This window comes from Strix uralensis, chromosome 9 (assembly GCF_047716275.1).
Source record: "Strix uralensis isolate ZFMK-TIS-50842 chromosome 9, bStrUra1, whole genome shotgun sequence".
Lineage (NCBI taxonomy): Eukaryota > Metazoa > Chordata > Aves > Strigiformes > Strigidae > Strix > Strix uralensis.
In genome coordinates, this window is record NC_133980.1 from 839956 (window position 1) to 855313 (window position 15358).

The following is a 15358-nucleotide window of genomic DNA, read 5'->3' on the forward strand; positions in this document are numbered from 1 at the left end:
CAAAGGACGTTTTTTGGCAACTCTCTCTTTTTTTTGGTCCTCAGTAGTGCCTGTTCTAAGGTGAAGCAAACAATATACAGCAATGTTCAGCCTTCAAATTCCAATTTACTGTGGGACCCAGAGTTCATGCTAGATTTTATTGAGAATCCTTCTGCTCACAGCATTAACTACTCAATGCTGGGCAAGATCCTGAGTGATAACGCGGCCAACCGCTACAGCTTTGTCTGCAACGTGCTGATGAACGTGTGCATGGGTCACCAGGATGCAGGCAGGTAAGGCAGACCGGGCTGGAGTCACATGCTATAGATGAGTCTTCCTTTCACCTTTTTGTTTGGGGTCTTGTTTGCAATTGTTTTCATTCATTACTCTTTCTGGTTGCTGACAATGTATTGAGTAAGTTTCCTCTGGGTTATTTCACGAACTCAATCTGCGTAATTTGGCGGTAGGGAGTGACAAGTAGAAAGTCCTCACCGTAAGACAGGCAGCGAGCTCTGGTATCAGCAGTTGTGCCGCTTCAGACAGAACTGCTCAGCACAGTCTTTGCTCCTTAGAAGCCTGTAAATGAGGGACGGTTCTGCATTAGGTCGTTTCCTTCTGATGTAGTCGGTGTTTAATTTATTAAAAGTGTAACTTATTTATTATGGATTTCATCTTTGTAGGTAATATGTAGATTTTTCCAAAACCATTTTTTAAAAGTATTAAAATATTTTTTAAAGTATTATTTACTGGATAGAAGCTACCAGAGTTACACCAGCTGCCAGTTACATTTGAAGAGAAGCCTGGATCTCCCGGTGCGCAGTCCAAGTCGCGTTTGGGCCGCGAGCGGTGGCCCCGCGCTGTCTGGCTGTCGCTGCCTCCTGACACCAGCGGGCGCTGGCTCCTGGCCCATCAGGTGGAGCTTGGCTCTGACCCAGCGGGACACTTCGTGGGTCTTAAGTCTATGTTAGATCTTCTCAGATGATCTCAAGCTACTCACAAGAAGTATAGTGAAGAACCCTTGCAGGAAAACATCAGTTAACAACTTAACATCAGGTTTTACGCTGACAGTATGTTTTCTTTCGTAGTTCAGATCTTCTGCTCTCAGTTGATTCCTCCTTCCAGTGTGTAAACACACAAACTCAGCCTTCTTGGGCAAATGTAGCACCGCAATGCTGAAACTGTTTTACCCTGATTTTCCATGCTGCAAAGTCTGTGATGTAGGTGAGGTGGGCACCAGTTTTTGGATGCAGTCTTTACCCCTGTACCCAGCACCTTTATTGCTCTTATACAATCAGAACCACCAGAATTTGGTGTTCTCTTCTGATTCGGTTCCAATTTTTATTAAGAAAATCTTGGTCTTGATAGTTAGGCCTAGGTGCAGCAGTAGCTGGCAGTCTTTTTTAAGGTTGCTTACAGATCACAAAACTCAAGGAAATTGTGGAATTTTTTTTTCCTTTTCTGTTTGACTCCTGCCCAAAGTGTGTGCGGTTCCTGTATCCTTCTCCCTGTCCCCAGTGTGAAGCCGTCTCTGAAATGTTCAGAGCAGGTCCAGAGGAGCCACAAGGATGCTCGGGGGGCTGGAGCACCCCCCTGTGAGGACAGGCTGAGAGAGTTGGGGGGGTTCAGCTGGAGAAGAGAAGGCTCCAGGGAGACCTTAGAGCAGCCTCCCAGGACTGAAAGGGGCTACAGGAAAGGGGGGAGGGACTCTTGATCAGGGGGGGTAGGGATAGGATGAGGAGTAACGGTTTTAAACTGACAGAGGGGAGATTTAGATGAGATCTAAGGAAGAAATTCTCCCCTGTGGGGGGGGTGAGGCCCTGGCACAGGTTGCCCAGAGAAGCTGTGGCTGCCCCCTCCCTGGAAGGGTTCAAGGCCAGGTTGGACGGGGCTTTGGGCAACCTGGGCTAGTGGAAGGTGGCCCTGCCGAGGGCAGGGGGGGTCACTAGATGGGCTTTGAGGTCCCTTCCAGCCCAAACCAGTCTGTGATTCTATGAAATGTGGGGCATCCTTGGCGGAGCAGAGCAGCTGAGGGGAAGCAGTGTTGTAAGAGCGATAAAGGGGAACATCTAAATGTGGCCAAACAAGTTTCACTGTGAAATAGAGAAAAAATAACTTGCACTGGGATGAGTCAACTCTGCTCTGTTTTTTAAAATGTTACATAACTCTGAATCACACACCAACTCACACGTTACCCAGGGTGTGATCTGTGAAGTAAAATTCATTAATGACTCCGTGGCTCTCCTCTCGCAGACAGCAGTGCCGGCCTGGCACAGGTGGGAGGGCTCTGGCAGCAGGATGACAGTGGGGGCCGGGGGGCTGGGGAGATGCACACCACACCCCCCCACTTCCCTGAGCCGTTGCTGCACGGAGGGAGGCAGTGGGCCTGGAGGAAGGGCCGGAGCGGGGCAGGGGTCTGTGGCGGGGGGCTGCGGGCTGCGGGCGCTCCGTCACGCGGGCAGGCTGCAGGGTGGGGCTTACACCAAATAAAGGCCCTGTGCTGCTCTAGGCTGGGTGGATGCAACTTGTGGGGTACAAGTCTCAGGTTTTTTCCCAGATGCGCCAGTTGTCCACAGCTGCGTAACCCTGGGTTCTATGCACGGTGGTGTAAACACATTTGGACATAAACCCCCACCTAAAGTAGGGAAACACCAGTTCTTCTGCCAAGCACTGATCTGCTTTGACCTAAATATTGTTGACAAACTATCTTGCTTCTGTATTAGTTTTTCTCTTCTTTCCTAGGATTAATGACATAGCAAACCTTTGCGCAGAGCTGACGGCATGCTGCACGGTGCTTAGCTCAGAGTGGTTAGGGGTCGTAAAAGCTCTTTGCTGCTCTTCAAATCATGTCTGGGGTTTCAATGATCTGCTCTGCAGTGTGGATGTAAGTTCAATATCTTCTGAAATACCTGTTAAACCAATTTACCTAGCATGGGCTTAGAGGTACGGTAAGGTTTTCATCCAGTACAAAACGCGGAGCACACGTTTAGTCCTGTATCCATTGGAGTTTTCCAGGCTTTTAATGAGATCGCTGACTGATTTTTATTCTTTCCTACATCTTCAGGGTTAATGTAGAATTTGGGCAGTGCTTAGAGTTTTCTCTGTGTACATTTTTTTGTCCCTTTATTATGGAATGATACAGGATATCAGAGCTACTCTTTAAAAGGAGCATGCATGTCCATATACTTTTTCTGAAACGCTGATGGATGTGTAAAAAACTGTCTCTGTTTTCAAGACCCTGTTTTGGTGTTGGCTCTTAGATTGTAGAAGAGGGGGTACACTTTGCTGTTTCTTACTCACCTGATGTAAGTTACTGTAGTCCTGGTAAAGTCAGCAGGGTTATGGTGACTAATGTTATCCAATATCTGATTCAATATATTTATCTATAGTTTGCTTACATATGCCTTTAGGAACAGAGTGAAGCTGTGTACGTTGGGGATATACTCTTGTCCTGAAGCTGAGGAATGAGTATTGTTGTTATCTGTTTTTATAGGTTGATAAAATTTTCTCAAGTTTTTATGAGACTAATGTTTTTTATTTCAGAATTTGTGGTATTTGAAATAGGTATGTGTTGAGTTAAGAGCTATCAGTATTTGCCATAAAATGTTTGGGAAGTGTGTTAAAATGTAGAGACAAATGCTTGTGTGTAGACATATTACTGTTTATAATTAATTCCTTAATAACCGGGGCAGTGGTGTGTGTCCTGTTATGTGAAGCCTTGCAATGTTTTTCCTTCAAGGTGAGTGACCTGTCGTTCCACGATTCCCTGGCCACTTTCATTGCCATATTGATCGCCCGGCAGTGCTTTTCTCTGGAAGACGTGGTTCAGCACGTTGCCCTGCCTTCTCTTCTTGCAGCTGGTAAGGAAATGCCAAGAGAAAAACTTAAAATTAAAAACTTAAGACTTGTTAAGAATTATTAGGAAGTATTTCTTTCCAGAAGAGGTTGTTGGGCGTTGGAATGGGCTGCCCAGGGCAGGGGGGGCGTCCCCATCCCTGGAGGGGTTGAAGAGTCGGGTTGACCCAGCGCTGAGGGATCTGGTGGAGTTGGGAACGGTCAGGGTGAGGTTCATGGTTGGACTGGAGGAGCTTCAAGGGCTTTTCCAACCTGGATGGTTCTGGGATTCTGTGGATTCTCCGCTGACTGAGTAGGCAGTGTGCTGTGCTCCCCGCTCCTGTGTGAACGCCAGCACGGCGCCTCACAGCACCCGTGTCCCTGCGGCTCCCGACACCGAGCGCGATCAGAAATGACGCTCCGGTGGGTGCTGTTGGAGCTGCTGAGGGCGCGCTGTCCCCTGGTGTCCCTCAGTCTGGCCTCCTGCTCCCAGCTCCCCCTTGCTCTCCGCTGTGTGCACAGACGTCTGCTGCATCTGCTCGGGCTCTGCCTCTCCTCCTGGCAGCCGTCTGCCCGACGCTGGCGTTTCCTCTCTGACCTCGTTGATTTTGCCTCCAGCCCCGGACTGCTGTAGCTGTCGTCCTTTTTGCTGGCCACTTCACGCATTTCCTTTCACTTCCTGCTTAGATTTGTGTTTCTTATTTGTGATTTGACTGTCAAAAACCATTTTAACTGTATTCTCTTCTGCCATTAGTTAGGTCTCTTGCTTACCAAAAATTGTACTATTCTTTCCTGGTTTTTAATGACTCAAGGCCATAAATGCTGACTCCTGTTGATGAAATGATTGTATTCCCATGTGAAATGGGGCTGTGAGGTGGAACATTTCCAGGCCTGCCCCTGGGACTTGTGAGGTCCTGGGCAGATGCTTTATGTCACATCCTACCTTCTGTAGCCTGTGGAGATCCGGATGCCGAGCCTGGGGCGAGGATGACCTGTCGGCTACTCCTGCACCTCTTCAGGACACCCCAAGTCTGCCTCTTTCCCCAGGGAACAGGTAAGGTGCTGGCTGCGTGGTCCTTTTGGTTCAGAAAGTGAACCCAGGTGGCTTTTGATGGCTTCAGATTTCATGGGTGAAAATATCCATTGTGCAAGTAGAAAGGACAGCCTGTTTAAAATGACAGATGTTCACTAGTGAAAAGTTGATAGGTACCATTCTTACTTGTTTGGGAAATGTTTTATGTGCATGTAGAACTACAGAAGTTTGCTGAAAATCATTATCAACACCTGGCCACCCAGGCATGGCATAATGTTGACATAAAACTTCGCCATGTTAATATTGCATCTTCAAAAAGAAAATTAAGTTTTAACACAGCATCTGTGCACACTCTGGCAAAGAGGAATGCATTTAGAAGAACTGCTCTGTCCTGATGGTTCTCATTTTGGTTTGGAACTTCACCAAAACAATCATGTGAGCCTGGGACCTGTTAGTACTGGTTTTGTGCAGGGGCTGCTGTTGGCAGGGCAGTCCTCCTCCCGGTCCCCACCTTCCTCCGTCCTGAGTGCTGTCGGGGCAGTGACAGCTCCTGCAGTGGGTCACCTCGCAGTGACAGAGAGCGAACAGGGAAATGCATCGTCCAGTTTGGTAGAGATTTGGCCTTACATAGGGTATAATAAAGCATCTGGTCCAAGAGAGGAAACATGAGGAAATTAGTTCTCAGGATGTTTCAGTGTAGTCCTCTTTCCTTTTAAATTTGAATATTCTGTAGTCTGACCTGTGTGTGTTTGCCACAGACCAAAAGAGGAAGAAAAAGGGCAAGGAACTAGCACCTAAGAATTAAAAGGAAACAAGCCCAGAAATAACCTGTGTTTTGACTTACAAGTATTTCAGCAAATTTGATGACAAGAGTATTTCTATGGGGAAATGAAATGAAAGAAAAAAGATTTCAGCTCTTAAATCGTGTCAAATTCTTCCATCTAATTTATTTTTGGTCCAGAAATGAATGAGCTTTTGTTGCATATTTGAGCAAAACAAGTAAGAGTTGTGAACAATACTCTCTGAGTAACAGAAACATGTCACACGGTCCCAGGCTTCCCTAGAAATAAAAGTGGATTTGAATGGATAGGAGAGGTCATGTCTGAACCCTAGGAAGTAGGCAAATCAAACAACATGTGACCACATTACCGACTTTTCTTAGATATGGCTGTTAACCACCTCAGAAAGGTGGTAGATCCTTTCTCCTTCCCTTCCTCCCTGTCTTTTGGTTTATCTTCTCCTTCAAGTTAGAAAAAGCACTCAGTGACTGCTTTTGCAGTCTGCTTCTGAGCTGCAGCACGAGGCTTAACTGTGCAACAGGCATTGATATTAATTAAATTGGTCTCATTTGTTTTGAAGACTACGTGAGGGAGGTAATTTCCTAAATCTGTGAAGTCAAAACCAAAATACACTTCAGTGTTTCCTTGTGGTTAAACTCCCTGTTTACGTGGACACAGGGAAATGACAGGCTTCTCTTTACATTTAAATGACCATAGCTTATTTTGATATTAATACATCATGACCCTGTATCCCAGGGAATGACTTTAATGACTTACCTGTTGGTCTTTAGTTATTTCAGAAAATTCAGTTCTTCATTCAGTTATTGTACTTCTATAGCTATTCTACACAAGAAGGATTTTGTGCAGAGGAAATTTTCTACAAGATTTACTCTTCTTTCCACAGGGAAATTATTTCCTGGAATTCGTTCTTCTTGCGATCGTCACCTCTTGGCTGCTGCTCACAACAGTATAGAAGTGGGAGCTGTGTTTGCAGTCTTAAAAGCAATTTTGATGCTTGGTAAGATTATGCAGAGTCACGTGTAATGTTTTTGTTCTGGTAAAAAACAGATTGTGCTATTTCACTTCCCTGGGAACGCTCCTGGAAAAGGAAAACCCTGATGACAAGAGAAAAATGTGGATGCTGTCCGTGCTTCTGTAGCTGTGAGCAGCGCTTCCCCCACAGGTCAAGAGAGGATTTTTCTCTGGGGAGTCAGGCCCGGCTGATGAGGCTTTAAGCAGATGTGGCTTTTGCACATTTTGACCCCTACCCCTGCCACCAAGTCCCAGTACGTTTCAAACTCAGGCGAGTTTCTCTCAAAGACAAAGAGGAAATATGGTTTCAGGTAGTTTTTCCCACCTTTTTCTGTGTTTTACCACAAATCACGTGTGTCTGTCATTGTGGAAGTTGTAAAAGAGTCACCGCTAAGCAACTCTCCGCGAATGACAAGTGGGATATTTTTCCAAAGAAGTAATTGCCTCAGAGCCTTGGTTTGGCTTAAATTCAGTTAAAGCTCGTGTGGCCTATGGCGATGTGTATTTTTGGAGCGAAGTAAATGTCCAGTTAAAGAAACAAGACCTTCCAGATATGGACACACCTGCAGAAGTAGACCTTGGACTGGAGTGCATTAGTACGTTCTCTGTCAGCGAGTGTCTCAGAACTGTCTCAAATCCCCCGTGATCCTCAGCCGTGGGACTGTATTGGGAGAGATGTTAAAGGCATGGCTATCTGGGACGGACTGATGGATTGGAGAGTGAGTTTGGAATACATTTATGGCCATTATCTATGTTTTCTCGCTATTCAGAGTGCTGAGATTTGCTCTTTTTCCTCATTATTGGCGTGTAGTCTGACCACCTGTGGTTCCCTCTCTGTGGGTTTGGACAGGGCCTGGTGCAGGGCAGTACGAAGGAAGGCTCGGGCACACGATTTCTTTGTGCCTCACTCTAGCACCTCTCCTCCCATACCCAAAATGCTGTATTTGGAGCTGTCTTTTGTTGGCACCCTGCATTAGTTATTTAAAAATTGTACTTGATTTGCTGAGGGAAAGCATCAGATAAATGACAGCTGTTGCACAAAGCTGTGAGTAGAAATCTATGTTGAAAAAATACTCTCTACCCACAATGAAAGCCGGTGCTGCAGTCAGCTGCTCTAGGGTGTATTAAATGTCTTCAAGTTCTATCAAGGTGTTCTGGGATGGCTTTAGCTTCATGTGTGCCTTGGTATCAATCTCTTCATCTTACGATTTGTCTGCCAGGTTGTTCCCTCTTGTCCTTCACAGGTGTAGATTTGGGGTTGATACGGTTGCGCTCACCAGCTCCCGAGATGCTGGAGCACAGGGAGGGTGTGGACGGGCTGTTTGCACGTGTGTGGGGCACAGGATTCCCTCACCTTGTTTCCCACGCTCTTCGAGCTTTGGGCTCTGCAGGGCTTGAGGCGTCTGCTCTGCCAGCCGCTGGGTCGGCGGTACAGGGGGTTCCGGGTTGGTCTGGATTTGGGGGAACAGCGGGATGGTAACCGCTTCCACGTCTCAGGGTATGCGCCGCTGCTTTGTCATTGGCCTCCTTAAAAAATCATTTCTGTGTGTCTTGGGGTGACAAGGCTCTTCGTGCAGTCTCCCTGTGACGTAGGGCTGAGGGGTCAGGGACGAACTCCGCGGTCACCACTGCCACCCCCAGGAGGGTCTGCCTGGGCACGGACCGCTCCCTCCCAGCTGTCAGGGCTCTGCTTTGGATATGCTGCTCAATACGAGTTCAGTCTTGTTGGAAAAATGGCTGTATGCTGTTTATTTAGGAGCAACTCTAAAGCGGCACAAAGCAGGGTGGGGGCACAGGCGTTGGCTGTTTTTCTTAGCAGTGACTCTACTAAACCCTCATTTTTTTTTTTCGTCCAGGGCAATGCAGTACCAGGGAACACAGAAACAGTGATGGGAGAACGGAGTGTGCAGGAGGGCCCAGCGCAACATGGTGTTTTGAGCACTCTGTGTACATACGTAGTAGTCTGGGGATGTGGCCACAGCTGCTGAAAAGGCCATTGGTCTCCTTGGTGCCGTAGTTTGAAATATTTTGCTGGTAGTTGTAGATTTTAGCAAAAAATTCTAGTGTGTGTGTCACCAGAGGCGCCGGGGTGAGTGTGTGTGAACAACAGAAGCAAGCCGTCATGTCGTGTTAGCTGTTGATGTTGGTAGTAAACTGAGGGGTTTTCTGAGGGATGAGTGTCACGTGGGGCATCAGTTAAGATTCACAGGAGTTTCTTCTGACTTCAAACATGCTTCCCAAGCAGGCTGCTGTTGTGCACTCTCCCCTGTGGCCTCCCAGGCTCTGGGGTATTACTACGTGCAGCAGTTTGGGCTGTTTTCCTTACTACTACACGCTGTAGTTGCATCTTCTTCCTTATCCAAGGTTTCAGGCTGGGGAACACGTAAAACATGAACTGCTACAGGACTGATTTTTTTGCATTGTGTCCAGAGTTTTTTTCCTTGCTTCTCTAGTCAGCCCTGCTGATGGGAGGTGGATGGTGGTCGCAGAGCTGAGGCGGTGCCTGGCAGAGAGGAGGGGCTCAGCAGGGGCTGCCAGGCTCCCTCAGCATGCCCTGCCCTTTTCACTCCCCGGAGGGTCAGTCTCTCTTGTCAAGAAGTTCACAGTAAGGTGGGTTAAGGGGCCACTGGTCAAAACTTGATCTATGGAGTGTTAATAAATCAAAGTAAGAGAGATGACATGGAAAAGGGACATCTGAGAAGAGTGAGTAACCCAACTCTTCCTTATCTGCCAAAGCCATTCCATACACTCACAGACCTTTTCCTGTTGAGCACATGGTGCGTCTGTTTGCATTTGGTTTGTATAAACCTTTTCCTACTTCTGGAATATCCATTAAAAAGGTGCTGTGTGAGATGAAGCAAGTGGACGATACTTTGAACACGGTGATTCTGAGTCCGTCGGTGCTGCCCTTTTGAATGCCACTGCCTCAGGCCTGCGTTACCCCTGCCTGGCCCGTGCCCCTGATGTCGTCCCTCGGCTGGTGAGCGGGCCAGGGGCACAGGGGCCGGCGCTGAAGTTCACCCTCTGCTTCTGTGCTTCTGCTGTACAGGCGACGCTGAAATTGGCACCAACAACGTCAACTCCTTGAAGAGTGAAGACTTCCATATGAGAGGCTTGTTAGATGAACTCAATGAGGATGAAATCTGGGGGTCCTCTCACACTTTGAAATCATGCGGAAAAGCTGTTTCCATAGAAACTGCTAGTTTAAGCGAGTATGCTCGATACGTGCTAAGAACAATTTGCCAGCAGGTAATCTCTAGAACTACTCTTCTGTCTTCATTTGGAGAAACAGTGATATTTTATTTGAAAAGTGTAATATATATTTTGGTGCAAAATGATGAATGCTGAGGTATTTCAATTTTTGAGTTCTGTTTGGGTTTCCTGATTTGGACAATTTATACACAGAATAGTGTGTTATTGAGGGAAGAAGCTGCTTTAGTTAGTTATTAGCATCTCCCTGCAGTCTCTCAAAATTGAGGTGTTTCTCCTACCTGAATCTGGTGCACTCTGAGAAGACAGTAGGCCCCCTCCATCAGCTGTCTGCTCAAATTGCTTTTGCAGTAGCATTTGTTTTATTGCAAAGTTGCTTTCAAAGTACAGAAGAAATTAATTTTGGAAAACCTGTTAACAGTCTTATACTTTCAGGTGGCACTGAATGACAGAAGACATTTCTAATCTCACATGTTGCATGAACCATAGTTCAATTCAAGTTTTGCATATGGAAAAATCTCTTTTCTCTTTAGCTTACCAAAAGTTAATATTGCCTTGAAACTGTCTTGTGAATCTGTTCTCTGATTACCTACAGGAATGGGTTGGAGAGCACTGTCTAAAAGAACCTGAGAGGCTGTGCACAGACAAAGATCTTATTCTGGATCCCGTTCTTTCAAACAAACAAGCACAGAAACTCCTTCAACTTATCTGTTATCCTCATGGCGTTAAAGAATGCACGGAGGGTGACAACCCTCAGAGGCAGCACATCAAACGCATACTCCAGGTAATGCAGTGGGGAAGAGGTGGAAAAGCCACATGTGGTGCCATGACTGTTACCCAGTGTTGAGCAGCTCCCCCCTCGCTGTCAGCCGTGGGAAGCCACCACCGAGGGAGCTGCTCCCGGGGCTGTCTCGCAGCGGCTGTGGTGGCACTGCACTGAGAGATGCTCCTGCTCCCTGGAGGAGGCTCAAACGCCTTCGCAGCCAGTCCTGAACTGGTCATTTCTTCAAATTCGGCTGCATTAGGGACACTTCATTTCCTAAACTGCAAAATGGATTTTCTTTAATAGACCTGTGAAGAATCAAGTCAGCACTATCTGGGCCAGGGCAAACAGTGATCAGTGTCCTGCAAAATAGTCACTTCAGCTGCTGCGTTTGCTTTAATCGTGTCTAGATGGCCCCGTGCTAAATACAAATGTGTCCACTTGGATGGCAATGCCATGGATTAGTGTAATTACTGTTACATTTTCCATACTCATATTTAGCTAAACTCAGATTTTGTAGAGAGCAAGATTTTTATTCAGAAAAGCTGCATGGTTACAAGTATTGAGTAACGATATTAGCTGCAAAGATGCAGAAGTTAACATACATTCTTTAATAGGTCTGGTAGTTTGGCATGTCATTAGACTGTTAAAGAGTAGTGACTGTGGTGATCTGCTTGTAAGAGGAGGCTTTTGCATGTAATGTATTTCATTAGGAGATTTATTTGTTTTCTTCAGACCTGTAAAGTGTTGACACTTGTATTTGTGATGTTAATTCTGACCTAGAACTTAGATCAGTGGACTCTCCGGCAGTCTTGGTTGGAGCTGCAACTAATGATCAAACAGTGCATGAAGGAGCCTGTGAGTATTTGTTTTCAAACTTCCTTATCTAAATATTTAATGCAAAAAAGTATGTTAAATTTTAACGTAGTCCATGAGCAAACATACCATGAATGTGCTAGTTTACTTATGTTTCACTGTAGGGTTCTGGGTCTGTGGCTGAAATGAACAGCTTGTTGGATAATATTGCAAAGGCGACAATAGAGGTGTTTCAGCAATCCGCTGATCTAAACAATAACTCTTCTAACTCTGGTATAGGCCTCTTCAATCCAAACTCTGTTGGAAATGCTGACACAAGTAATACAAGACAGAATGGTAAAAAGACATTCCTAAGGTATTTTTTGTAGCACCTTTTTAATTATTTTAGCCAACATGATGCTTAATTGTGTGTAGATTGCCTAGACTTCTTTGCACTTGAAACAGGAATGTACAGAAATGAGTTACCTGAAGGTTACTTCTATTTACTTTTGTTTAACAATAAATATAGTTGCTATTCTTGAATTTTCTGGAAACCAGAAATGGTGACTGCTGAGTCCACCCTAGTTACTCCAGATGCATTGTGTCAACTGCTTTACTGAAGCAGTTCAGTCTTATAACAGCTAATGCTGGTTGCAAAACTACATGGATATTTTGGCTGAAATAAGTTTGTTCTACTTCTAGTTCCTCTGAGCGGCGAGGAGTGTGGCTGGTGGCTCCCTTGATTGCAAAACTGCCTACCTCAGTTCAAGGTAGGGTCTTGAAAGCTGCGGGAGAGGAGCTGGAGAAAGGTCAGCATTTGGGGTCATCTTCTAAGAAGGAAAGAGATAGACAGAAACAAAAAAGGTACGACCTTGGGAAATCCCTGCACGCAGAGCTGAAAGGTATTTTTGAAGGAGGAGTTTACTGAGGACTGGATTTTGGCTTCGCAAAACTTCATTGGTTCACTTCTGTGGAGCAAAAAGTTATCAACCCCAACAGGGTTCAGGTGTCATTTAGTCTGAAGAAGTGTCACTGGTTTCAGAGTTTATAACACATCTGCCAGTGGCTATTCTGCAGCTTGGCAATGGGAAATGTTAGAGATTTAACAGAACAGTTAGAGCGCTTGTTGTCTCTTCCCTTCTCTGGCAGTAGGCCACTTTTCTTGCCATTAAGATCCCATAATTGTCTTAAGATGTTAACGGCTATTGATTTTCCTTCAGGAAAATATTCTTCCACAGTGCCTCTAGTTTTTTTGCACTTTCTTAGAGTTCGATAGAAATTACACTGAACACTATACACAACAGGGGCTCTTAGCTTCAAATACCAACCCTCTTTCTTTTTGCGAAGCTTTTCCAAAGTATGGCTGTTCAAGAAAACATATCATTTCTTAAAGGCTTGTGGTGTTTGATTGTTGTATTTGGTCCCACTGTAAGTTTCTTGTTCTTGCATGTTGCGTTGGTCTGCGTTGTCTTTTTGGTCACCGTCGATGTTGTTCATGCAGAATACTCTCCCTGGGCGTGGGACCAGTGACTGTGCTTTGCCGCTTTACAGTATGCTTGTAAACCTGCCTTGCACGTATTGATTTTGACTTACAGTTGTCCTTAAATTCTGTGGAGCCTTTTAAACCTACTGCTGTTTTCCAGCCTCTTCCACCTAGCTGATTTTCCCTTCAGGGTTAGAAGACTTAATTTCTTTTCTTTGTGTCACAACTGCAGTATGCCCGTAGCTCTGGTTATGCTGGACTCTCCTAGTTCCTCTGGGCTGTTTTTTTGATAAGCTTCTCATGTGATGTATCGACCTGTGGCAGTGCTGTGCTCAGTTTGTGAGTTAAGTACGCTTTGTGTTAGCTCTGTGAAGCCATCTCTTCCTCCTCCTTCTAATTCATTTGGAATACCTGCTTGATCTGTTGTTAGATAGAAAAAGACGTCTTGCTTTCCAGGTCTCTTTGTTGGGTGTTTCTGAGCATTTCAGCCCTTTTCCGTTCTTACCGGCTCTCTTGCTACTTGCATCAGTAGAAGGGAATAAGGAACCTCTCTCTGTCTTCTGTTTCTTTTCCTACGGGAGAGCTCTAGGGTAGAAAATCTAAACCAAGCCTCTTTCAAAGCCAAAATAAAATGCTTATAGAAACTGTCAAGCCCTTCCTCCACAGTGGTTCCTATGCACAGAAATAAAAGCATTTGCGAAGTTGTTCTAGTTGTAACAATAAATGACTTCCTTGTGTGCTTTTTGAAGCTTTTCAATCTCTCCTTGATCAAAACCAAACTTTACTACTCTGAGTGACAAAACCAATGATACTGTGGGCAAGTATGAAATCTTATATAACGTGTATAGGACCTCTTTTTCTTTTTTCCAACTCTGCTTTGTGTAGCAGGGATGGCAATTCCAATAATAACTGTCTTGCAAACTTTAAATTTTTCTTATGGAAGTTAATGAGAAAATGAAGAGGTGTTCTGACCATGTTGTTCCTAAAATCTGAAAAATCACTGGTTAGTGTGACTTTTGAAAATGCAGACTTTCTGTTCTGCTCCTTTAATGGGACCTTGGGATTTTGCCATTCCTTTATACTAATTGTCACCTAAATTGTTGAAGTCAAGTTAAATGCCAAATGAAAATAACTGTTGAAATGAAGACTTGTGGTGAATACGCACGTGTGTGTGTGTGTGGATGTGTGTTTATATTGTGTTTACAGATGCATGTAATTTTCAAAGAGTTTATATACCTAAAACTGCAAAAATCATCACACGAGCTGCTTCTCAAATCCCTTTGCTGACGTTTTTAACTTCTCTTCTAGTTCACATGTTCTACTTCCAAATTAATCTTTGTGTATTTCTTTCAGTTTGCCTTAATTTTATGTTTATAATGGATACGCACTAATCTAAAAAAATATGTAAGAAATCTGAAAGCCCTTGCATTGGTATGGTGTGTCTCCTACAACCAGCTGAAGATGCATCTCAGTTCACTTACACGAGGCCCATGTTAGAATTTTAGTGCAATTTAGGCAGCTGTCATTCTGATCAGTGCTTGTAGGAGAAACTTCCTTGGGCTTCACTTCAGACCACTAGCATGGATTAGAAACTTTAGCTGCCTAATCTCCACTAAAATTATATCCCTGGTTAATCAAAGCAGTCTTAAAATAACCTGTTCTGTTTCTGAGTCAGGCCTTCAAGTGTCCGTGCAATTCCTGGTCATTCCGTGCCCTGGGCGAGGTGGGTCCTCGGCACCATAACATGTGCCTTTACCCTGGCTGGTGCTCTGCCTTCTTATGGGCACGCTCTCCATTCACCTGGCAAGGCTTTAATGTACTGAAACAGAGACACGGACAGATGCAGGCAATGCCACTTCCAGGAAAAAAAAAGTAGACAAAACAAGGAAGGGAGTGATGGGAAGTATCAAAATAACTTTACTAATTGACTTCTGTGTTTGCCTCTCTTCAAGCATGTCTCTCCTGAGTCAGCAACCTTTCCTTTCATTGGTACTTACTTGCCTCAAGGGACAGGATGAGCAACGGGAAGGGCTTCTAACATCACTGCAGAATCAAGTTAATCAGGTAAAACAAGCACATAACCATGAGCACCCTTTGTTAGATGTTTTATGTGTCATCAGTTTTATGTGTATACGATGGTGTAAAACCAGGAAAATTACAGTGCAGTGGTATGCCAAAAGGAACAGTCCAAGGAGGGAAGAATGGGGAGGTGCTTATTCCTTTTTGAGAGTGAATACATCTTTTTTCCTAAAATTGTTACAGAGAAATATAATGAACTTGAGTCTGATTTCAGTTCTTTCCAGGAAAACCAGTAAAAGAAGTTTGTCCTGAGAGGAACAGTCTTCTCAGTCTCTAGCTTGAACATGAAAAGTTTTTATAAGTTTGAAACTTTCCCTCTTTAGGAAGGACCTTCACCTTCTCCAGCTGGTACAGATTAAGAGTTTCTCATATTT

At 44.9% G+C, this 15358-nt stretch overlaps 1 protein-coding gene across 1 annotated transcript in view; it reads left to right on the forward strand.

Annotated features, from left to right (window-relative positions):
- The window catches only part of MED12L (mediator complex subunit 12L), a 138728-nt gene that overhangs the window by 101264 nt on the left and 22106 nt on the right, over window positions 1-15358 (forward strand). Inside the window, exons 21-31 of the mRNA XM_074878325.1 lie at window positions 45-272; window positions 2719-2860; window positions 3716-3836; window positions 4763-4864; window positions 6527-6640; window positions 9704-9903; window positions 10460-10648; window positions 11411-11485; window positions 11608-11798; window positions 12125-12286; window positions 14858-14969. Coding sequence (XP_074734426.1) covers window positions 45-272; window positions 2719-2860; window positions 3716-3836; window positions 4763-4864; window positions 6527-6640; window positions 9704-9903; window positions 10460-10648; window positions 11411-11485; window positions 11608-11798; window positions 12125-12286; window positions 14858-14969 — 1636 coding nt within the window. The remainder of the gene's footprint in view (window positions 1-44; window positions 273-2718; window positions 2861-3715; window positions 3837-4762; window positions 4865-6526; window positions 6641-9703; window positions 9904-10459; window positions 10649-11410; window positions 11486-11607; window positions 11799-12124; window positions 12287-14857; window positions 14970-15358) is intronic.